Consider the following 25,213-nt stretch of genomic DNA (forward strand, 5'->3'; position numbering starts at 1 on the left):
GGAGAGAAACTTGAAGCAATCCCACTAAAATCAGGGACTAGACAAGGCTGCCCACTCTCTCCCTACTTATTCAATATAGTTCTTGAAGTTCTAGCCAGAGCAATCAGACAACAAAAGGAGGTCAAGGGGATACAGATCGGAAAAGAAGAAGTCAAAATATCACTATTTGCAGATGATATGATAGTATATTTAAGTGATCCCAAACGTTCCACCAGAGAACTACTAAAGCTGATAGACAACTTCAGCAAAGTGGCTGGGTATAAAATTAACTCAAATAAATCAGTTGCCTTCCTCTATACAAAAGAAAAACAAGCCGAGAAAGAAATTAGGGAAACGACACCCTTCATAATAGACCCAAATAATATAAAGTACCTCGGTGTGACTTTAATAAAGCAAGTAAAAGATCTGTACAATAAGAACTTCAAGACACTGAAGAAGGAAATTGAAGAAGACCTCAGAAGATGGAAAGATCTCCCATGCTCATGGATTGGCAGGATTAATATAGTAAAAATGGCCATTTTACCAAAAGCAATCTACAGATTCAATGCAATCCCCATCAAAATACCAATCCAATTCTTCAAAGAGTTAGACAGAACAATTTGCAAATTCATCTGGAATAACAAAAAACCCAGGATAGCTAAAGCTATCCTCAACAATAAAAGGACTTCAGGGGGAATCACTATCCCTGAACTCAAGCAGTATTACAGAGCAATAGTGATAAAAACTGCATGGTATTGGTACAGAGACAGACAGATAGACCAATGGAATAGAATTGAAGACCCAGAAATGAACCCACACACCTATGGTCACTTGATTTTTGACAAAGGAGCCAAAACCATCAAATGGAAAAAAGATAGCATTTTCAGCAAATGGTGCTGGTTCAACTGGAGAGCAACATGTAGAAGAATGCAGATCGATCCATGCTTATCACCCTGTACAAAGCTTAAGTCCAAGTGGATCAAGGACCTCCACATCAAACCAGACACACTCAAACTAATAGAAGAAAAACTAGGGAAGCATCTGGAACACATGGGCACTGGAAAAAATTTCCTAAACAAAACACCAATGGCTTACGCTCTAAGATCAAGAATCGACAAATGGGATCTCATAAAACTGCAAAGCTTCTGTAAGGCAAAGGACACTGTGGTTAGGACAAAACGGCAACCAACAGATTGGGAAAAGATCTTTACCAATCCTACAACAGATAGAGGCCTTATATCCAAAATATACAAAGAACTCAAGAAGTTAGACCGCAGAGAAACAAATAACCCTATTAAAAAATGGGGTTCAGAGCTAAACAAAGAATTCACAGCTGAGGAATGCCGAATGGCTGAGAAACACCTAAAGAAACGTTCAACATCTTTAGTCATAAGGGAAATGCAAATCAAAACAACCCTGAGATTTCACCTCACACCAGTGAGAATGGCTAAGATCAAAAACTCAGGTGACAGCAGATGCTGGCAAGGATGTGGAGAAAGAGGAACACTCCTCCATTGTTGGTGGGATTGCAGACTGGTAAAACCATTCTGGAAATCAGTCTGGAGGTTCCTCAGAAAATTGGACATTGAACTGCCTGAGGATCCAGCTATACCTCTCTTGGGCATATACCCAAAAGATGCCTCAACATATAAAAGAGACACGTGCTCCACTATGTTCGTCGCAGCCTTATTTATAATAGCCAGAAAATGGAAAGAACCCAGATGCCCTTCAACAGAGGAATGGATACAGAAAATGTGGTACATCTACACAATGGAATATTACTCAGCTATCAAAAACAACGAGTTTATGAAATTCGTAGGCAAATGGTTGGAACTGGAAAATATCATCCAGAGTGAGCTAACCCAATCACAGAAAGACATACATGGTATGCACTCATTGATAAGTGGCTATTAGCCCAAATGCTTGAATTACCCTAGATCCCTAGAACAAACGAAACTCAAGACGGATGATCAAAATGTGAATGCTTCACTCCTTCTTTAAATGAGGAAAAAGAATACCCTTGGCAGGGAAGGGAGAGGCAAAGATTAAAACAGAGACTGAAGGAACACCCATTCAGAGCCTGCCCCACAGGTGGCCCATACATATACAGCCACCCAATTGGACAAGATGGATGAAGCAAAGAAGTGCAGACCGACAGGAGCCGGATGTAGATCGCTCCTGAGAGACACAGCCAGAATACAGCAAATACAGAGGCGAATGCCAGCAGCAAACCACTGAACTGAGAATAGGTCCCCCATTGAAGGAATCAGAGAAAGAACTGGAAGAGCTTGAAGGGGCTCGAGACCCCAAAAGTACAACAATGTCAAGCAACCAGAGCTTCCAGGGACTAAGCCACTACCTAAATACTATACATGGACTGACCCTGGACTCTGACCCCATAGGTAGCAATGAATATCCTAGTAAGAGCACCAGTGGAAGGGGAAGCCCTGGGTCCTGCTAAGACTGAACCCCCAGTGAACTAGACTATGGGGGGAGGGCGGCAATGGGGGGAGGGTTGGGAGGGGAACACCCATAAGGAAGGGGAGGGGGGAGGGGGATGTTTGCCCGGAAACCAGGAAAGGGAATAACAATTGAAATGTATATAAGAAATACTCAAGTTAATAAAAAAAAAAAAAGGATAAAATCACAAAAAAAAAAAACAAAAAAAGAAAAAAAGAATAGTAAGATTACCATATTTAAAAAAAACTAGATTAAGGATGTTTGGTTAAAAAAAAAGAAATACTCAAGTTAATAAAAAAAAAAGAAAGAAAAAAAAAAGAAATATGCTAGAAGCAAAAAAAAAAAAAAAAAAAAAAGAAAAAAGAAAATGGCTGCCTGTCATCCAAGTAGACTTGGGTATAACACACAGTTTCAACTATAAAATAGAGATATCTTGAGTGACAATTTTGAAAGTTAATGATATGTTTGTTTTGCTTTATACAGGAAAAAGCCAGATAGAGCCATACCTTCACTACAGACATATGCATGCTTGTGCATGTGCACGTGCGTGTGCCCGCACACACACACACACACACACACACACACACAACTGTATTAGTGTTACTGGGGAAAAAAAGCTAATATCACAGCATTAAGGAAATATTAACTGCAGTTGAATTACTCTTCTGATTTCTTAAAACATATTAATGAATCTAATGTACAAAATTCTTATGCAGTTTGTGTTCTAGGTAGCATTCAGAGCTTGGAGATTATTGATAACGTCTTTCCAGATGTGGGTCTTCACAGCTACGCATTTTATAATTTTAGAGAGACATCAATATTAACACTGAGAAGTACATTTTCATTAAGGTTCTAGAACATCAGAAGTTTAGAATCTATTTTTACTTTCTCGCCATTCTTCCGGTCCCCATTCTCTGTCTTCTATAATCTTCTGCCTTATATACTTGAACTCTAAAGATATTTTTACCCCTAATATATATTTCCCTCTTAGCTTGTTTCAAATTCTGTTACCTCTGTCCCTTGGAAATGAGGTACAGCTTATGTCTCTCAGAGACAAGGGGTGTGCTCATCCTTCATAGCCATTGGCCTTACCAGAGATCCCTGACTGGGAGGCGCCTCACCGAATTATCCATTTCTCTTTCCTGCTAGATCGTTGGCTGTGATCACCAGCTGGGAAGCACCGTCAAGAAAGATAACTGTGGAGTCTGCAGTGGAGATGGCTCGACCTGCCGGCTGGTCCGAGGGCAGTATAAATCTCAGCTCTCTGCAAGTAAATGTAAGACACTACAGAGATGGGCAGTCCTGTACTTGTTGACTTGTTCCTTAACCCTTACCTAGCAGTGGTTCCCCTATGCACCTGTTGAATAAAACATCTACCAAAACAGAGAAGAATCTGAAAATTTAAGTGAATCCATTCCTGCTTTGTGGACTCATGTGGGACAAATTGGGCCACCAGTTGCGACCTGAAGGAGAAACTTTTTTCTTCTGGGGCACAGTAGGGACAAATTAGATATGTGTCTAAAGATGCATGAGCTTTTCTGCTCAATGGAGGTGCAGACTGCATCTTAACTCCTGCAGTCTGAGATGACTGGTAAAATTATCACAGGGAGATTAAGAAAAATCAGTACAAATTCACCCCTACTACTGCAGAATCACAGGGCCCTCATGTACAAGGTGGCTTGCCTGCTGTCAGTGCTGACAATAGGTTCTTTCGGAATTAATGGGCCAAAGTTTTGTGAAGCCATTTAATGATGTTTGTGTCCTGATCTTCCTTATATCAATAAACAACAAATACTTCCTGTATGTGAATGTGCTTTGAACTCCACACTAGCACCTCACATAGTCTGTATAGAAACCTAGTTAGCAAGGTAGTTTTAGTTGTCATGGTATAGAGGACATGAATGAGACATTCCCAGATAGTAGGACATTATGGTGTCACACAAAGAGCTAATATTTGGGTCCAGAGTCTGATCCCAGTACCTAAACACTTACCCATTCCTCTTCTGTCCTGTCATGCTACTTACTAATTCTGGAGTTGAATAAAACAGATGGGTAGATCTGCTCAGAAGACCAAGGATACCTTCCAGGTTGAGTCTTGTGAGAATAGAAGTCATAAACGCCATGGCATCTGAAAGCATGGAGTTGCATGTGATTAATTATCATAGTTTCCTCTGTGAAGACCACTGCACAGAAAGAAGCATGGTCCTTCTACTTAAGGGCATGGAGTTTTAGAGCCATGTTGACCCTGGCCTAATGTTTTCATTATCTACTACCCTTCAGAATGTCATTTTCCAATATCAATTTTCATATGTCTCCCCAAGCCTGGGAAGTGAGAGTAAAATTTTGAGTGTGGTTTTGTTCTCTGTTGACTAGTTAGAGGGAAACAAGTGATGTGCAGCCGATGTATGTCTGTAAATGGGCCTGTGTGTCAAGAGGAGAACAGATGAAGCTGTTTCGGAAAGCACTCGGGAACTATTCTGTGAAGCCCTGAAAAGGCACCTTGACAGAGGGAAGGGGCCAATTGGGAAAAGAGGCAGGGAGAATGGCCAGGGACAGTTGAGCATGTGAAGCATTAGAGATGTCCACTTAGGACACTCACCACGTTTTGACTACCCTGGAGGCATGGGAAAATGAGACTCTTTTAGAAGTAAAACTTCTAAAATATCTGGCAGCTAAAATAAAGGGTGGTATGACTCCGACATTGATATAGCACATGCAGGAAAGCATTTTCTTTGGTCCTATATGTTGCTCACATGTGCTCAGAGCATCTTTTATATGTTGAAGAACTAAGGAAGTCAGAAGATGGAAACCAGAACTGGATAGAGGCAGAACTCTTTTTTAAGTCTCTGAAATTCGGGTTGGCTACATTTTTTTTTATTTTAAAAATGCATTTAAAAGGTCACTCTTAATGGAATTCTCTGAGGAATGCTGAAGAATTAAAATCTTTCTAATTATCGCTTACATAATTGAATCAGTGCCCACAATCTGGGAATGCAGCACTTGCCAGTAAGCACAAAAATTAGGCATGTGTGCTACAAATACTCTCTGGTTACTATGAAAGCCTGATAGCACAGTAGAGCCAGAACAGTATTCTTGTAGGTATTCCTCTTGTCCTCCTACTGGGGACAGTTGGTCACACACACACACACACACACACACACACGCATGCACACATGCACACATGCACACGCACACACGCACACACGCACCCCGCCACTGTTCCCAGGCCATGATTCCCTGTGGAAAAGGGAGAAAAGCTCTAAAAGAACAAACTGAGGTAAGTTGGGAGCCTTATGTCATCCCCAGTTCTGCAAATGTATAATTCAGCGAAAGGGACTCCATTCAACACTGACAGTGGGTAAATTATATTAATACACAACCTGATGATTATACGTAATGACAAAATGCAATTGATTCGTTTACCTTAGCCCTGACGATGTCTCATGACAAAATGATTTATATCAATAAAGCGCGGCATGTGCATGCCCCTCACCACAATCCATAGCAGATGCTGAACGAGTCCACCCCAGAAGAGTCTCCCTCCCTGTACTTACAGACTTCAAGGCAGCCCACAAGCAAGGGTGATTAGCTGCTCAACAGGCAGTATGCTGGCCAGGTGAGCAGGCTCCGCCCCTAAGGCTCAGGAGGAGTGCTGCCAGGTCTCTCCCCATGTCTTGCCAAAAGAAGCCATAAGCCAGCCACATGCTCCCTTCCAACTCCTAGCACTCGGGTTCCCCACACTGAACTCATTTTCTTTCTAAATTTATATCCAAGTTTTTTTTTTCTTATGTTATCAAAACTCAAGGGAACAAAGGCAAAACAGAAGAGTGGAGAAAGACTATTGCAGAAAGTGCCAGAACAAAACAAGAAAAATAGGAGTAACTTATCAAATGGCTGCTGCTGAGTGAGGGGGAGCCACCATTTTATCAAGAGACGCCATACTTTCCCCTTCCTTTTACACAGGAAAAGACTCCAGTGATAACGGTCAAGCCTCCTTCTCCTACTCAATTCTTGGCTTCTTTAGAACAACGAGAAAAAAGAATTTGCTAACTACCTCGCTTTTGTTTCTTGAAATGGAAAGACTCATTTTGAAAAGTAAAGGCACACAAGTCTTTTTGACAAGTGTGGTAATATGTATCTTCTTAGACCCTTAGACCTGATCCAGCCAGTCTGCGATGAATTTGCATCTGGTCTGCAGAACTTTCTAATGTAGCTGTAGGCTTTGAAACCACAAGGACATTCATAAGGGCTTTTGCCACACTCCTTGAGTGGCAAGGGTCAGATAAGCTAATTTAATATCGAGATAAAATGAAGCTCCTAATTCAAAGGACTCACAGACTATGACTCGTGCTGATTTATAATGCCTGTGGATTGAGATATTCCTGGGCCTTCATTCTGGCTCAAAAAAAAATTGAGATGAAGTATGTTTATAATAAAACATAGGACCTTCTGAGTATAAAGAAGAAAAGTGGTAACAAAAGTTGTGCCTCGTACATGGCTGCTTCATGCTGTACTCACGATCCCCTCAAAGATGCCTAGCCATTCATTCAACAGCGGGCATTGATAAGACACTGGCTACACACCGCGAAACTGTTCTCAGTGCTGGGTGCTGGAAACACAGCAAAGGGCAAAACAGACAGAAACCCATTTCTCCGAGGGACTTATATACTCGTGTGATGAGCCCTCAGACAGATAAACAGACAAAATGCATAGGTCCCACTGGGTCTTTTGGTGCCATTGGAGAGAAGGGAAACATTAATCAAGGAAGGAGAAGAACACAGGATGTGGGTGAGCTGCCAGCCAGGGCTGGAGATGAATTGCAATTTTTAAAAGGTTGGTAAGAAAAGGACTTACTGGTAAGAAACTTGATGCTTGATAGATGTGAAAGGGGGTCATGATGCAAAAGTCGGATATCTGGCATCATGACAGGGAAGAGTTTCAAGGCTGAAAGAAAGACAAATACAGTGGTTTTAAAGTATGTACACTTGTGACAAATTCTGTGGGGGACAGTGAAAACGTTTCCAAAAGCCCAGAGAAAGCTTGAAGGCAGGAAGGCAATGAGGTGAAGAATCTCATGGGCATGTGGAGTGTTAAAGAAGTTTGGATCTTAGTCTCAATGAATTAAGGAACCACGGGGAACTTTGAGCAGAAGAGCTTGATTTGGATTAAAGGATCGCTCTACGTCTGGGAGCAGATCATGGAGTTGGGATGACTGTGGAAGTAGGAGATACTCTGGAGGCTGCTGCAGGAAGCTTGGCCAGGGGAGATCAAGCCTTGGGCAGTAGCTGTGGATAGCCCAGAAAAGTCTAGTTCTAGATGGACTCTCCTTCTAAGGTTCTAGGACGCCATCGATTGAGAAATGTTCCACGATTTCATGTGCCACAGGAAGAGGAACGAAGCTGTCCTATTAAACTAGCATTAGGACACGATACCCTTCTGATCACTCAGGGTTTCTACTTCGTACTTCATTCGCCTTAGAAAGCTCGGTTTCACATCTAGCCATGTTTAATCATAATAATACTTTTAGAAACATGAAAAAGATAAAATACAACAGGAGTAAATTGCTAAGTAAAACTAAAACAAAATTTTTCTCAGAATGATGCTCTTTTTTACATTTCCTTTGAAAGTTTTAAAAATTTTTGAGAATTTCATGCATGAGTATTATATTTATACTCCCATTCCACCAACTCTCCCTTCGAACTTCTCCCACACCAAATTTATGACCTCCTCTTCTTCTTTAATTATTACTGTTTCTCTCTCTCTCTCTCTCTCTCTCTCTCTCTCTCTCTCACACACACACACACACACACACACACACACCACATGATGAATCCACCTGCCTCTACACCACCACGATGCCTCATCAGCCTTTATTGTGGTACTTCTGCAGTAAGTCTCAAAACAAGGTAACGTGATCCTTAGAGCTTGTAATTATTCTTCATTTAAAAGTAATTTTGACTCTCCTATCTGGTTCTTTGCCTGTCCAGGTGAATTTAGTCTTCTTGTTCATATCTATAAAAGTTGTCCCCAGGACTTTGAGTAGAAGTAGGTGAGTTCTTTGGATTGATTTGGTTAGAGCAGAGTTCTTGGCAACTTTAGTGTATTAAGTCATTTGACCTGTCAGAACCTTGTGTTTCTCTGCTAATCAGGTCTTTTTTAATGTCTTCATCAGTCTTTACTAGTTCCCAGTACACATATCCTCGGCTTTGGGGTTTAAGCCTTTTGTATTTTTTCATCAATTACAAATGCTACTAGGTTTTTTTTTTAATTTACCTCTCCAGCTATGTATTAGAGTTTATACGAAAGTGATTGGTTATGTGGTATATGTCTGCCATGTATTTTAATTCATTTACTAGCCCTTTGAGTTTTGGTAAATGCTGGAATTTCTATGTAAATAATCATCTTGTTTACAGATAAAGATTATTTTTCTTCTTCAGTTTCAATTTTTAGGGTCCTTCTTTTGGCCAGGACCTGACGCAGGGTTAGGAAATGAGTGGCATCCATTCTTACTCCATTCTTAAGGAGAAAGCAGTCTACTTCTCACAACCAAGTATGACATTAGCTGAAGATCTTTTACAAGAGCTCACTCACTCCTCTCTCTCTCTCTCTCTCTCTCTCTCTCTCTCTCTCTCTCTCTCTCACACACACACACACACACACACATACACACACACACTCACACACATACACACTCACACACACATACAGAGAGAGAGAGAGAGAAACTTCAAGAGTTATTATCATAAATGGACATCAAATTTGATCAAATTCCCTTTATTTCTCACATGATATGATCATGTAGCTTTCCTTGGCCTTATTAACAAGCTGAGATAAACTAATCCAAACATAAACTTCACTTAGTCATAGCCATTCATTTTATGGATTGGTAATTGATTTACCAATCAATTAAGAGTTTTTACACCTATTTTATGAAACACGGTAGTCTGTATTTGCAGATGAGGTGCTGTCTGTGATTGGCTTGGAAATCCTTCTAATCCTGGCCTCATATAGTGAGTTTGGAAATATTCCCTTATATGCTATTTTCTGGAAAAAATAATATATGAGATTGATTTTATTATTAATATTTACTATTTATATTTCTTCTTTAAATGCATGGTAGCATTCACCAGTGAAGTCTTATGAGGCTAAAGACCTTTTTCAGTACTTAACTTTCTGAACATATGGAATACAGTTATACTGACTATTTTAATGTCCATTCTGTGTTTTGATTGATAGATTTTTCACTTCAGTTGGGCTATATTTTTGGGTTCTTTACATGTCTGGTAATTTTGACTAGATGCCAGTCATTGCAGATTCTACTTTGTTGGGTATGAGATATTTTTGTATTCCTATAAATATACTTAAGCTTTGTTCTGGGAGCACTTAAGTTACTTGAACTCAGTGTGATCTTTTTGAGTCTTACAATTTGGTAGGTGGGAGCAAAGCCGTGCTTGGCCTAGAGTTCATTGTACCCTTCTACAAGGGAAGGCCCTTCTAAATACTCAGTGTTCCATGAATTATGATGTCTTCAATTCTGGCTGGTGGGACAAGACATTCTTTTCAGCCCTGCGTGACTACAATCTATTCATAATTCTTTGTGTTGTCCTTTTCCCAAGCTAAGTCAGTGTCCTTACTTTGATGCATTGATATATATGCTTCAAGACTATCTTAGCGCTCTCTCTCTCTCTCTCTCTCTCTCTCTCTCTCTCTCTCTCTCTCCCCTCCCTCCCTCACTCCCTCCCTCCCCCCCAATAGCTCTCTTCTTTCTGGTTTTTTTTTCCGAGAAACTCTAACTGCTTCCACTTCCACTGGAATTCTCAGGTTTGTCTCCTCACCTCAGAGTTCCCACTGACAAAGCCACAGCCAGGAACCCCATTCAAGAAAATTAGACAATGAAATACTAAGCTATACCTGCTTCGCTTCCTGAATCTTGGGAATCACTGTCCTTCTCAACCTGAGATCCAATGCCTTGAACAATATGGTTTCATAATATTTTATCTGATTGTTTTGGTTATTTAGGCATGATATTAAAATGACTCCCTAATTCCTCTTGGCTGAAAGTAGAAGTCTTGGTACTGGGTTCTTCTTTCACCTTTGCAAATATGCAGAACCAAATAGCTTTGACTCCCTTTATAGGTTGTTGCGTGGCCCTTCCACATCTCATTGACAGTTTCTGTAGTTATTTCCAGGGAGTGTGTTCTACTGTTGTAGTGGAATTTTCTTTAACGTTCTGACACTCATTTTACAAGTATACCAGCTATACTTAATATAATTATATACATAATTATATATAGTTTAATATAATATTCTGTATTTTGAGAATTTTATACAGCCATACAATGCAATTATGATGTTAGTGTCTATACAGCAAAAGAGGGTTAAGGTAGGATCACTGTCTGCATAACAAAACTTAAGACACTATTGTGCAATGTATCCTAATATAAAATATGAGTGTGTCCCTCTTAGAATCAATGAAATGGAATATTTTGACAATAGAGCTTATTTTGATTAAATGTAATTTTGGAGAGCACTACAGTTTTTGGCCTAGACTCCTAAAAAGATAACATTCTCAAGTTGATAATGGAGAGAGCATTGCTTGGCCTGCCGAGCATATATCTTTCATTATGCAATTACTGATAAACTTGGGTGGGATGGATGGTTGAAAAGCTTGAACATTAAACTTCTCCTCTTTTATTGGATATGTTTTTAGAGCACTAAAACTGATAATCTTTAAGGTACATCTTCAAAATCTTCTCAATATTGGCAGACGTTTTGTGTTAGCACCAATCACCATTTCATTTTAAAAAATAAGATTAAGTTTTACCCCTAGAGAAGATTCTTTTAAAATGTAAACTTGCCAGAAGATCTAAAACCTAAGAAAAACTCAGATATCAGAATAAGAAACCTGTATTTTCAAAGTATTGGCTTTCTCAGCTTTCTTTGATTCATCAAGTCAGGGCACTGATAGAATTTAAAACTTTATTGAAATTTCTCTATATAGAAAAGTGAAGAAAGCATCTGCCACATGATAAAATGTTCAAAGAAATCTTTTAAGTACATTCCTTGGTAACAATTTGCTTATGAAATGTCAGTTACAACCCAGGTATGGGAAATGACAGAATTCATGATTCCCAGAAGAGCTTGTCCATTTAGCACAGAAATATGTTATCTAATCTCTCTTAAAATGTTGATTGGAAACCTAGAAGTATGTCCCAAAGATTGGCCTCATGGTTCTGTCAACAAGGCCAGACTAGATTAGGCCAAATGCAGTAGATTATGAAACAGTGTGCCTTTGTAGAAGAGGACATTCAGCGGAACGTGTGGCATGGTGAGAGATGGGCCAGCTTCCCCACTACACCACATCAACTGCACTGGCTGCTGAAAGCAAGAGTCACAATGGCCCATATCTTGGAACCTCTTAAACGCCTCTGTGTATAACAGTGGTTCCAACTAGAGGAATCCTCTAACCCACCCCTAATCAGTGAGAATTTATTGTTAAATGCAGTAATGTTTTCTAGCTCAAAGAACAGCTTCTTCTATCAGCATGGAGAAAGGAAATTTAATTTTTCCCATTCTTTTTATATTTTAGTAGTTTAGAAGTTCATGCATGAGTAAAACTACTCATATCTTTTCACCCCTTCCTTTCCCACCTCCAGCTCCTCCCATGTTCTTCCCAGCATCCCCTCTCAAGTTCAATGACCTCTTCTTCTACAGTTGTAGAATTATTATAGACTATGTGTACAGCCCACTGAGTCCAGTTAGCATCGCCTGTATAGACTTGTGTTTAGGGCTGACCACTTAGGATTGTCACATTAGGTGCCCGTTCCCTACTTTATGTCCTAACATATATCAGATGCTATTAACAATTCCTATGATACGCATGTTGGATATACCCTGAGTTAAACAGAATGAAATGGTTTCTATGATTCAGCGTAGCTAAGGAACTAATGGAAACTAGTGAAAAGGCTTTGATGATTTCCACAAGTAGGGTAGAGTCAATAGGATTTTCTAATTTTCCCTAAGGACCTGTTTTTCAGGAACCATATGTGGTGATTTGAATAAATGTGGCCCCGGTAGCTCCATAGGGATGGTACTATTAAGAGTTATGGCATTGTTGGAGTAGGTGTGGCTTTGTTGGAGGAGGTTTCTTATTAGGGAGTGGGCTCTGAGATCTGGCTTAAGCCAGGCTTAGAGGCTTCCTGCTGCCTGCAGATCCAGATGTAGAACTCTCAGCTCCTTCTCCAGCACCATGTCTGCCTGCATGCTGCCGTGCTTCCTGCAATGATGATAATGACTGAACCTCTGAACTGTAAGCCAGCCTCAATTAAATGTTTTCCTTTATAAGAGTTGCTGTGGTCATGGTGTCTGTTCACAGCAAAAGAAACCCTAAGACACCATCACTGAGGCTAATAAATAATTTATTTGATTCCTTTGTCTCTCACGTAAACAATGACTTTAAAAGACTCTTAAAGCTTGAAGGGGCTCGAGACCCCATATGTACAACAATGCCAAGCAACCAGAGCTTCCAGGGACTAAGCCACTACCTAAAGACTATACATGGACTGACCCTGGACTCTGACCTCATAGGTAGCAATGCATATTCTAGTAAGAGCACCAGTGGAAGGGGAAGCCCTGGGTCCTGCTAAGACTGAACCCCCAGTGAACTAGACTGGTGGGGGGAGGGTGGCAATGGGGGGAGGGTTGGGAGGGGAACACCCATAAGGAAGGGGAGGGGGGAGGGGGATGTTTGCCCGGATACCGGGAAAGGGAATAACACTCGAAATGTATATAAGAAATACTCAAGTTAATAAAAAAATAAAAAATAAAAAAAAATAAAAGACTCTTAAAGAACTTTGTAGGACAAAGTAATGAATTGACTGGTTCCTGGTGACTGACGGGTTTATCTGCACACAACATAAGATCTATAATCTGTACAGCATCTCCAACCTCTGTGTGGAGTTCTGCCCATTACTTTAGTACCCGTATTAAAGCATTTTCCTCTTTGACTAAGCACATGCAAAAGGGTGTCAAAAGATATTTCTTCCCTCTTGTTTGGTGGGCTTTCTTCATCCTGCCTCACACCCTCTGCAGCCTTTCCAGTTCCTCTCTCCTTTCCCTGCTGGAGCATACAAACTTTAGCACATCAGCCAAAAGGCAATGTTACTGGCTCAGCATGTGGAATGTGAGTTACTTCTAACAAAGCCAGAGCTGGGCCCATGGGCTGTGTGGGGGTCAGAAGACTGCAGCTGAGCACAGCAGTGCCAAGCAGAAAGCTTCCCTTTCACTTGGACTTCATTTGACCTATGGCTAAACAAAGACTTGCTATTTCTAGAAATCCCATTGTTTTAACTTCTTTGAATTTCTTTTGCAAACTTCAAAATGCACGTGTTTATGGAACTTAAAGTTCTGCAGGCTCCTCTCAATGTCCCTGTGTTCCTGTCCTGTTTTTCTCTTACTCCGTTTGCTTTATGTGCCACAAAGTCCTAGCTCTTGGAATTGTAGCCTTTTACTCAACCAGGCATGGCATTCAAAACAGCAATAAATTTATCGTGTGAGTAGAATATTCAACAGCCTCAGTATATGTAACCTGTTCAGAGCAGGCATGAAAACCAGTACCCCACTCTCCTCAACCAGCAGGTTATGTCCTAGAGAACGTGCAGTATTTAATTGTACATAAAATAAAAGTCTTTCAGCCCTGTGCATGCCTAGTACCTGTGGAGGGCAGAAAATACAAAAAACGGAGTTAATGACAGTTATGAGCTGTCATATGGGTACTGGGTACCGAACCCAGGGCCTCTGGAAAAGCAGCCAGTGCTCTTAACCACAGAGCCATCTCTCTGACCCCATTTTTATGGAGTCTTGGACTAAAGGGGGGGGAAGTAAATGTATTCAAGACCTACTGTATTCCAAGCAACATAGTTGTATGCGTATCTGTTATTTATATCTGGGCATAGCATCTCCCACAGCATATTCGATGTCACCTTATTTTATAAGCACAACTTAGTGATACTCATTAGATAAGTTCAGTGACTCACTATCTGAACTAACCCTCACTGGGAATCATTTTTTTAAACCTAATTTTCCAGGTACCATGATGGTGTCCAGTGTTGGAAATATAAGTAAGAATAAAGTCACACATAATTCCTGGATGTAATGGCTCTTAAATGTTCTCTTAAAAATAGAGCTTACCTTTTGTCATTCGTTTGTTTGACTGCTTTTCTACCCACTTGGTCTTGTTTTCGTCTCCATGCTTCTGGAGATTCCAGTTCTTCATCATAAAACCCTCTTTGTTTGTGTCACCAGCCATGGGTGAAGCAGTCTAAGTGAACGTGGTCTGCAGCAAACATTATCACAGGTGTAGTTTCAAGTGATAATGTCTGTGATGCCATCAGCGTGTGTGATATCCACCTCTGATTAATTTTTAAGGTTTATTTTTATTTTGAATTATGTGTAGTTGTATGTGCATGCATGTGGGTATGTGCTTGTGAGTGTGGGTACCTAAGAAGGCCAGAGGCATCGGATTCCCTGAAGCTGGAGGTACAGATGGTTGTGAATCACCTTTTGTTGGTGCTGGGAACTGAACTCAGGTCCTCTGGAATGGCAGCAAGAGCTCTAAAGCACTGAGCCATCTTTCCAGTCTCTGTGTCTGTAAATGTCTGCATCTCATGAATATAGCCTCGATTTTTAGGTAAGGAGATCTATACTAAAATAGTCTTTGATTCAGCCAAAGTTTTAAAAGTATTTCAAAACAGAGATGGTAGAGGTGGAGCGATATTTGAAATCATGTACCAGGCTTCGCAATATTTCATTAAGAATGAAAGTAGACTATAGCCAAGAACAGGAAGGAAGGAGCTTGAGGGTTCAGAGCATACAAACTTCTCCTTCTTAGTCCACCCTTAGCCAAGACGCTCTGACAGAGGGAGGTGCAGATTCTAATATAGGACACTGTCCCTTGAACACTAGGGCTTACTTTTTCGTTTCAACCCAGTATAAATGTTGTTATCCACGAGAATTTGATGGCAATCTAAAGTCAAAGAGTTCCTTGTAAACCCATTTTTAAATCAAAATCCACGTGGATGGGGCTAAAAAGATGAGCATGTGGTTAAAGCACATACTGTAGCTTTGCAGAACACTCAGGTTTTAGCAGCCATGTCAAGTGGCCCACAATGTCCAGCAGCTCCTGCTCTGTGAGCTCTCCCGCCCTCTTCTGGTCTCCTTGTGCAACTCCACTCTATGTGTACATATTCCCTCCTATATGCAGATGAACAGACAGATACACAAACTCATTTAAAAACAAAACATCTTTTCAAAAAAAATCACATTTATTCTTAAAAGCCCAGTTTCCCCTAAACTAAGCAGCGTAGCTCCATTGGCATGTTTTATTTTGGACAAAGTAGACATTTTAATTCTAAACCATTGCTTTCACATTTCAAACATTAGGAAAAAACATTTAAATCTATTGTTCCTGCCTTTGTATGGGATGCTGTCAGTAATTCTCTTGTCAGATTATATGCCTTTACAGCTCTGTTCTTTTTCTTTCTAGCGGATGACACCGTGGTCGCCATTCCGTATGGCAGCAGACACATCCGCCTTGTCTTAAAGGGGCCAGATCATTTGTGTAAGTAGGGCAACTGTTTTCCTTGGTGGGGCTGGAAGTTTTAGCTGTTACTATTAACTTTCCTTCCCAGAAGGGATTAAAGCTCAAGAGAGCCAACACCACCAATGCCACCGCCATCCCATCCCAGTCCTGTGATATGGTAGCTTGAATGGCTTCTGTTTGTGTTTGGCTATGTGATGAGAAGGAGGAAGCCTTTACAGTCATCCTTAGGCAGTCATCCAGGGTGGCATTGTGTGGTTCACAGCTAAGCACATGACCAAGACACCAAACCTTCATGACTATTACCTCGGTTCTGTTGTCTTTCTGTATAGTCGCTTTTACCGTTTTCTTTTCTCACCTTTACTCACCTCCCTGTTCCTTTTCCTCCTAAAATTCATTTCTTCTCTGCTCTTCCTTTCCTTACATATTTTAAATCTTTACGTCATCAGTCCTCAAATACATAGAAGTAACAAACTGTGGCGTTTCAGGCAAACTGATACAGGGTATTCAACTCTGTGAATTAATCCACAGCCCTCACATCTTGAAGACAAATGGTAGGATTTGGGATGAAGAGGTAACAAAACCTCAAAGATAAATGCTAGCTTTCTCCATGAAGGGTTTGTCTAAGCTAGTGGTTATCAACCTTCCCAATGCTGCAACCCTTTAATAGAGTTGCTCAGGTTGTGGTGACCCCCAACCATAAAATTATTTTGTTGCTACTTCATAACTGTGACTTTGCTTCTGTTGGAAATCATAACATAAATATCTGAAATGGGATACTACCTCCCAAAAAGGGTCTGGCCCACAAGTTAAGAAGCACTGATCTTCAGTTGTGCCAAGGCGGCGATACATGGCCACATCTTATTCCTTATGGTTCAGTGCTATTTAGATAGAGATCTGTAAATTACAACCAGAAGTTGTGGTCACTAAACAAAGACAGAGGGGCGATATGAGAACATTGCCTGTGACTCTCACTTTCTCTTCAGTTCTTCCTGTAGCACTTCTGCCACTTTAAGTAGCAAGGATTATTTCCTGGCAATTAATCAGACTATCATTATAATCAGACAAATAAGAGGGAAATAGAGCAGAGCCTGGAGAAGTTACTATATCCTACTAAGTCTTTCTAAAAACAAAATTAAACACATTTAATCAGAGGTGAGCTTTGAATGGTCATGTGAAGTAAGGGCGAAGTGAGGTACAGCTTAGACATTGATAAGATATCCGTTGATGGACCCAAGTTCTTCTCTAATCCTGAACAGCGCCAGAAAGTCCAGCATTCACATGTCAAAAGATGATGCATGTGGTACACTTTATACCATCCAAATGGCTTGTTTATCCCCTTGAGAACAGGACATGGATAACTGTTATTGATCAACCACACTCCAAAATGGAATTTTTTGTGTGCAGTGCTGGAGACTGAAATAAAATAGCCAGGCTGAGATCATCCTCGTGACAGAGGAAAATGACTGGACGATGAAGAAATACTTAAAACAAAATCTGTTATTTAGAAATAGGCTAATCTGTCTTTTCCTAGTTTTATGAGTGCTAAGGAACTGAAGAACTGGGAGTCTAGGAAGATGGCTCAGTTAGTATGGGGCTTGGTATGCAAGCATAAGAGCCTGAGTTCAGATCTTCCAACACCCATGTAAAAAGCCGGGTAAGAAAACAGTGTGGAGACTAAAGAGATGGAACAACAGATACAAGCCCTAGCTGTTCTTTCAGAGGACACAGGATCAATTCCCCGCATTCACATGGCAGATTGTAGCTGTCTGTAACTCTAGTTCTTTGGAATCCAGCACCCTCATACAAATATACATGCAGTCAAAACACCAATGTACAGGAAGATTAGATAGATAGATAGAGAGATAGAGAGATAGATAGATAGATAGATAGATAGATAGATAGATAGATAGATAGATAGATAGAGACAGAGATACATTAAAATTTGAAAAGAAAAAGAACAGTATGTATCTATAATCCCAGCACTGGAGGCAGAGGCAGGCTGGTTCTTTAGAGCTCACTAGCCAGCCAATGTAGCCCAATACCGGAGTCCCAGGTCCAGTGAGAGACCCTGTCTTAAGAAAGTAAGATGCAGAGTGATTGAAGAAGACACCTAGCACCAGCACCAACATTGTCTCTCTCACACACACCTCACACAGAGTCACAGAAAAGCTCAAAAAACAGAAACAAAAACAAAAGAGGGACAAAAACATGTATTTTGTTGAATTGTTCTAAAGAATGGCTGGGTAAGCTGCAATTCATGAAAGGTCTCCTTTTCCCCAGCAAGTACACTGCTTACCCTGTGTAAGTAGGAAATACCAAGTGGTCAGCCCTGAATTCACAAACACAAGGAACATTATACAGACTGAGCAGGGCATAGGACATAAATATGTATAATAACAATTAAAGAAATAGAGGCCATGATTTTGAGATCAAGAAGGAAGGATTGGAGGGAAGAACAGAAAAGGGAGAAGTTATGTAGTTATATTTTAACTTCGAGAACTAGTTTTAAAGAATTTGTTTCATTTCTGTTTTTAAACTTTCAGTTATTTCAACACAATGATGGGAGTGGGGGATAAATGATGTCCCGTTTCTCCTGTGGATGTTTTCCTGTCACTAGCCCACAACGGAACCAGTTAAATATTTAAATTCCTAAATATTCCTGTTGGATAAAGCAGCTTCACGCCAGCCTCCGCACTCTCTCGCTCCTTCCTTCCTCTTTACCTCCCTCACCACCACCACCCTGCCCCCACCCTCTGTCTATCTCTCTGTACAGGATTTCTCCATGTAGCCCTTGTTCTCCTGGAACTTGCTCTGTAGAGCAGGATGGCCTCAAACTCAGAGATCTTAGTGGGGGGATAAAATATGTCTTCTACTACTACTACTACCTGGCTCACCAGCTCATGTTTAGTCAGATGCAGGGAAGCCTCTCAGTACAACCACGTCTGGTGCTCAGGACTATGGTACACACCCAGGCTTCTCGCATCTCCAGAAGCTTTAAGATTGATTTCAACCCAAAAGCCCACTCTATAAAATAGAAGAGAGGGGCAATGACTAAAGCTGAGGTGAGAGACACAGAACCTCTTCCCACTGAAGAACTTCTGGCAGAAGCAATAATCCTTGTGCAATCTTTTGTAGAAACCATCTGCCTAAGTCCCTCTGTCTTTCCTCTTATAGGTCACAATTAATCTAAATAACTTCTCAATCACAGCTGTGTGCTCTCTATGATATCACAATATATATTATCAATATATATTCAATAACCAATGTTCTTCCATAGCCCTCCTCCCCCACTTTCAATAGCTCTGTTTCTGTACCCAAATCATACTGCTTGTGCTTATATGAGATAATTCATATGTAATCAATATATGTTGTGACATATTAATATATATCAATATATAATCACAGTATTTGCATTTGTAATCATATATATAATCATGATCATCGTAAGCATTCTCTAATTTCCTACAATAAAGATGCCTTATAGACTGTGCCATTGAACAAATTCTGACTTGAATGCTCTAGGATTCATTTCTTTCTGCTTAAGCATTTATAAAATACCATACATGAACAAAACTGATTATCAAAAGTTGTTGTGAAAAGAGGGGAAGTCAATAGATAGTACCTGCCCTTAATCCTCTATGGTTTTTTAGTTAAGCAACAACGTATGTACAGTAAGTAACAAAGTATAAATGGGGTAGGTCCGTGCACAAAGAGGAAGTTGTACAGATACTGATACAAAGCATGGATCCACCTGGACCTACTTCAATGAGTAAAAGAAAGCTGGGGGGTTGGGGTGGATATTTCTGGGCTGAAGGCAACCAGAATAGAAGTCAATTAGATATGTATGAGACGTTGGTTAACCTAAGGAATTGGGTTACAGTAAAGTGGGATGCTCAGATGAGGTCATTGGAAAGTCAAAGGCTATTTTGACAGGGAACCATGGATGCTTGGATAGTGAGTTTTAAAATAATTTCATTTGTAACATAATCTTCTGTATGACATAGACATGTTTATATACCTTATTTATATTACAATTTCAATAGTATCAGCTACCTAAAGAATAATGCCCCTTTCTTAAGTAGCTCGAGTTTTAATTCATAAAATGTGTTTGAATGTGCTCTGTGGTAGCCCCAGGCATACCTGCCTCTCCTCTTCTTGCATTTGATTATACAGATCTGGAAACCAAGACGCTCCAGGGGACTAAAGGTGAAAACAGTCTGAGCTCTACAGGCACTTTCCTTGTGGACAATTCTACAGTGGACTTCCAGAAACTTCCAGACAAAGAGATACTGAGGATGGCTGGGCCACTGACAGCAGATTTCATCGTCAAGGTAAGCCTGTTTGGTTCCTTCATACTAAGTCATGTCAAAACACATGGCACTTGTAATTACTAAAAAAAAAAAAAGATAGAGGATAGATATTACGTCTGTAGATAGGTAGGTAGATAGATAAATAGATAGAGATAGATAGATGATAGGTGATAGATGATAGATTGATAAATATAACAATAGATAGATCACAGATAGATAGTTGAAGAATAAATAGATAGATGACAGATAGATATACATATAGATAGATAATAGATGATCGATAATGCAGATACAAAGATAGAGAAATAGATAAATAATAGATTATATAATAGATGGGTTGATAGATGATAGATAAATGATATATGTATGTGTATGTATATAAAACCATGCTTTACCCAGAAAGTATTTAATTCAAAAGTATTGTTAGCTACATGTTCAACATCATATGAACATATGATGTTTTCAAGGGGGCTCTTTGAATATATTATTAATCAAATGACCTCACATACACAGGATAGCTATCATTAGTTGGAGGACATAAATCATTTCTGAATAATTAGAGTACAGTTGTTGACTAATATAAGGTATCCTCATGAAGAGAGAAATTCAAACTGATAACCTGTACACCTAGCCAACCAGTCATACTTCCTATGGCAAGTTCGATTTTCTGTTTTGCTGGCAAGAAAATTGACCAGCTTCCTTGTATCAGAGCTGCCCTGCCCTTAAAGGTAATATGAAACACATTGCTGGAAGCAATAGGACATTCTATTGAAAAAATGCACACACTGGGAGAACACTTGGGAATCACAATAAAATAAAACATTTTTTTTCTTTAGGAGGTCAGGAGGACCTGAAGGGTTTCAGCTGTAAAGCTGTAAAACTTGTAATGTGTCCAGGACTCCATAAATTTTTTCATCATGAGACCTGGAGCCAGAGGACATTTGATTTAAGCAAAGATTTGGTGACCCCATGGCAGCTGGAAGTAAGAACATATAGAGGAAAATGTGATAGGCGGTGAGGTTGTATGGAAGAAGGGTTCCAGAACACTGTCCTCTATCTCCATCTGTACAGTTGCTCTTTTTAATTTAGGCCAGATGCTGGCCACATGAATATGAACAAGAAGCTACAAACTACTAGAGATAGCATACAACAGCACATCTAGTAAAAATCATATTAATTCTTTGAAACTCAGAGAGTACTGCTGAATAGACCATTTATAGAGTAGTCATTTCCCTGGTGGCCTTACAACAGTTAATATGCATGATGGATGTATAAATTCCAATAAGACTATGCATCCTTGAATAGTTCATAGTAGCATCTAACACCTTCTATCCATCTCGTTACTTTCAGCCCATCACCCTTTACTCTGCACACAGTGAAGAGAGCATATTCAAGGTTGAACTTCAGAAACCCACAATGTCATAGTTTTCTTTATCTTCTCCATCTTTTTTAAATGTTTTTTTATTAATTGTGTTTAGTTAGCATTCAGGTTTTACTTAGACATGTGTCATTGTGGCTTGTCCATACTTGCTGACCATTGTTCTTCCCAGCCTTCCTGCTCCACTTTTGATGGTCCCCTTCTTCCAGTCAAGTCATCCTGCTTGTGCTTATATGACATAATACATATGTACATGTACATGTGTATATTTAAATCTAGATTCCACACAAATAAAATGATATTTTTTCTCAATCCCCTTCTATGTAGTAGTATTGCCTGGCAAATCAGAAACCTTTGAATCACCTGGTTTCTCTTCTTTACACAATAAACTTTGTTTCCTTACCTTTCCTCTAGTCCCTCTCCACTGTGGCTGCCTTTGCTTTAGTTTAGACCTTTGTAATTCTTTAAGCTAATACTGTAGAAACAGACAGTTTTGCTGCTCAGAACCCTTATCTATTTGGATTCTGAATTAGTTGTCTAGAATTATTTGTCCCCTTCTCAGAATCCTTCAGAATTCTTCTACTTTGAAACTAAAACCTAAATGCACATCACAGCACCTACTGTTTCGGTATTCAGGGCCCTTGATGTCTTTCTTCCCTACTTTTAACTTGACCCCTTTGTGTTTAGGCTGAGAGACCAGCAAGTCTCCACCACCATCAGAACTCATGGTCTTGGAGAAACATGGTCTCTACCTAAAATGTTCCTCTTTCCCTCTGGCAACTTCTTCACAAATCCCTGTGTCTCCTTTGCCATTTCTTCCATCATCCCAAATTCGCTTTTTTCCTCATTGTTTCTAGAGGAAGGGGCTGTCTTATATTTGTCTTCATATCTCAATAAAAGCAAACCATGAGGCATGAGTAAATACCAAAAGAATAAGGAATTCCAGTTCTCATAGAGCAGCGCTGTAAGACACGCCCCTTAATAACAGGTGATGGATAACAAGCCCGCTTTATCAGTCATGAAGCTCAGCTTCAGGACTCATCCCAGGTCATACCCATGGTAATCTTGGACTAGAAGTCACATTTCTTTTCTTCTACCCCAAAACTCTTTTCCATTTTCTATGTTCCTTCTAAGAATGTATTTTCCCCCTAAGCTCTCATTGGAAAACATCTGGAATTAAATGAATGTAAAGTTATTCTAAATTAGATTATGTAGAAATTTTAATGTATTCATACAAACTTGAAAGTGAGCCAGATAGTTTAAGAATTAGAGAAAAATAAAATTAAAAAAATCACCCTTTCACCAGAGATTCGTGATGAAATAAATTTCTACGTTTTTTAATAAAGGAAAGGATCTAAAAGTAAAAGAAAAATATCGTTTTATAATTTTTCAGATTTAGCTGTTAAAATTCACCTCAACTTGTAGATTCAGGTTGATTGACAGCAGTATTGACTGTGAACGATGTGGGGATGGGCACAAGAGTACAGATGTCCCGTCAGCATGCCCACTTTATGACCTTTGATTATACATACCCAGATGGGAATTGTTGCATTTTATGGTACTTCTATGGTGCTTCTGTGTTTACAACTTTTGGAGGAATTCTTTTTCAGTTGGTTGAACTAATTTATATTGCCACACTAAGTAGAAAGTCTCCCTTCTCTCTGCATTCCTGCCAACCTTAGCTCTCCTCAGTTCAATAACAGCCATTCTGGCAGGTATGGGCTAAGGGATGACCACAGGTTTCTTTGCATTTCCATCATGATTAGTGAAGCTGGGTGTCTATTGACTCTTTGCACTGTCTCTTTTAAGAAGATCATTGGCCTCTTTTAACCAAGTCATTTCTTTTCTTGATATTCAGTTGTGTTTCTAGTGTATTTTTCATATTAACAATGTATCGTTTACAAACGATCTCTCCCATTTTATGAAATGTTCTCTTTATTCTATTGATTGGTTCTTTTCCTGTGTACAATATTTTTTAATTTAATATATCACTTTTTCCCTTTGCTTTTGTTGCTTTTTTTAGGTTATATACCATTCCCCAAAACCATTGTTAAGACCAATGAGTGTCATCAAACTATTCCCACTCTTTCTTCTAGTATGTCTATAGTTGTAGGATCTACATGTCAAGTCTTGATCTTTGTGCATGAAAAAGTCTGAGCTGATTTGTGTGTATGGTTAGGGATAAAGATCTGATTTATTCTTCTGTCCTGCCACATTCAGATGCCCAGACACCATTTATTAAAAAGAATATTTTTCCTTATTCTGTATTCTTTGGAACTTTGTCCAAACTAAATTGGCCATAAATACCTGGGTTCATTTGCAGACTCTCTATTCTGTGTTCCACTGCTTCATGTTTCTGTGTTCATACCAGTGATTTGCTGTTTTGATTGTGTAGTAGACTTTGAAATCAGGTAGTGTGATGCTTCTAGCTTTGTTGTTTTTTTACTCAAGATTGCTTTGTCTACTCAAATTTAATGCCATCTTTATTAAAATTCCAAAGACATTATTGAATGTGAATGACACATCATTCTATGTGTCACATAGAATGACACATCATTCTATGTGAATTTTTGAAATCATTTTATATTTCCATGAATAATGTCTTTGGAATTTTAATAAAGATGGCATTAAATTTGTAGATCACATAGAATGAGGCAGACATTTTAACATTATTCTTCCAATACAGAATATATATTTTATATTTTCCATTGACTTGTGTCTTACTCCATTTCTTACCACAATATTTCACATTTCTTTAGTGATAGACTTTTCATTCACTTAGTTACATTTATCATCTTACTCCCTAAAGAAGTATTTGTTTCAAAAAAATTTAAACTCCAAACATTGGTTATACAAGAAAATTGGGCAATGCTAGTGTGCTATAATGGGTAAGCATTCTAGAATTTAGTTTGTCCCACTGTTTACTGGCTGTGTGACCTTTCCTATAATGTTTTATCTACTTGAGCTTGCTTACTCCTTCATAAAATAGTAATAAAATAGGACCCTCCCAATGGAGCCCCATGGGGCATTTAATGAAATAATTGGTATGAACATGGATAGAATTAAATTACTTCCTTCCTGTCTTTGAAGTGCTTTAACAGCCAGTTACCCAATCACAATGCACGCTCTACACAATAGCAAAAAGTTTCTTCTCTGAATATGGTCACAGGCTGATCAATTTACAACTGGTATCCCAGCAACAATTTGGCAGGTATGACCAATAAAATCAATAGATGGAAAAGTGGGCTGCCCATGTCATCTGCAATTTGTGATTCACTGGGGTAACTAACTGGGTTGTCAACCCTTCCTCCTGTGCCTTCTGTGTCTGTTCTGAAGCTGCAGACTTGGCAAATGGGAATCACCTTACCTGACAGGGGAGCCCACCCTTCCTCAGAACCTCTGATTTACTCTAATTTTGAAAGTACTTGATGTATGTTCAGATGCGTTCTGAGTTTGCCCGTTTGAATAGTTTATGTAGGAATCCAG

General features: G+C 39.5%; 1 protein-coding gene across 6 annotated transcripts in view; it reads left to right on the plus strand.

Moving 5' to 3' along the window:
• The window catches only part of Adamtsl1 (ADAMTS-like 1), a 955,322-nt gene that overhangs the window by 710,004 nt on the left and 220,105 nt on the right, over positions 1-25,213 (plus strand). For all 6 annotated transcript variants that reach the window (XM_039111084.2, XM_039111080.2, XM_039111079.2 and 3 more), the window contains 3 exons: positions 3,589-3,715; positions 15,983-16,057; positions 20,213-20,370. In XM_039111084.2, coding sequence (XP_038967012.1) covers positions 3,589-3,715; positions 15,983-16,057; positions 20,213-20,370 — 360 coding nt within the window. The remainder of the gene's footprint in view (positions 1-3,588; positions 3,716-15,982; positions 16,058-20,212; positions 20,371-25,213) is intronic.

Source organism: Rattus norvegicus, chromosome 5, assembly GCF_036323735.1.
Source record: "Rattus norvegicus strain BN/NHsdMcwi chromosome 5, GRCr8, whole genome shotgun sequence".
Lineage (NCBI taxonomy): Eukaryota > Metazoa > Chordata > Mammalia > Rodentia > Muridae > Rattus > Rattus norvegicus.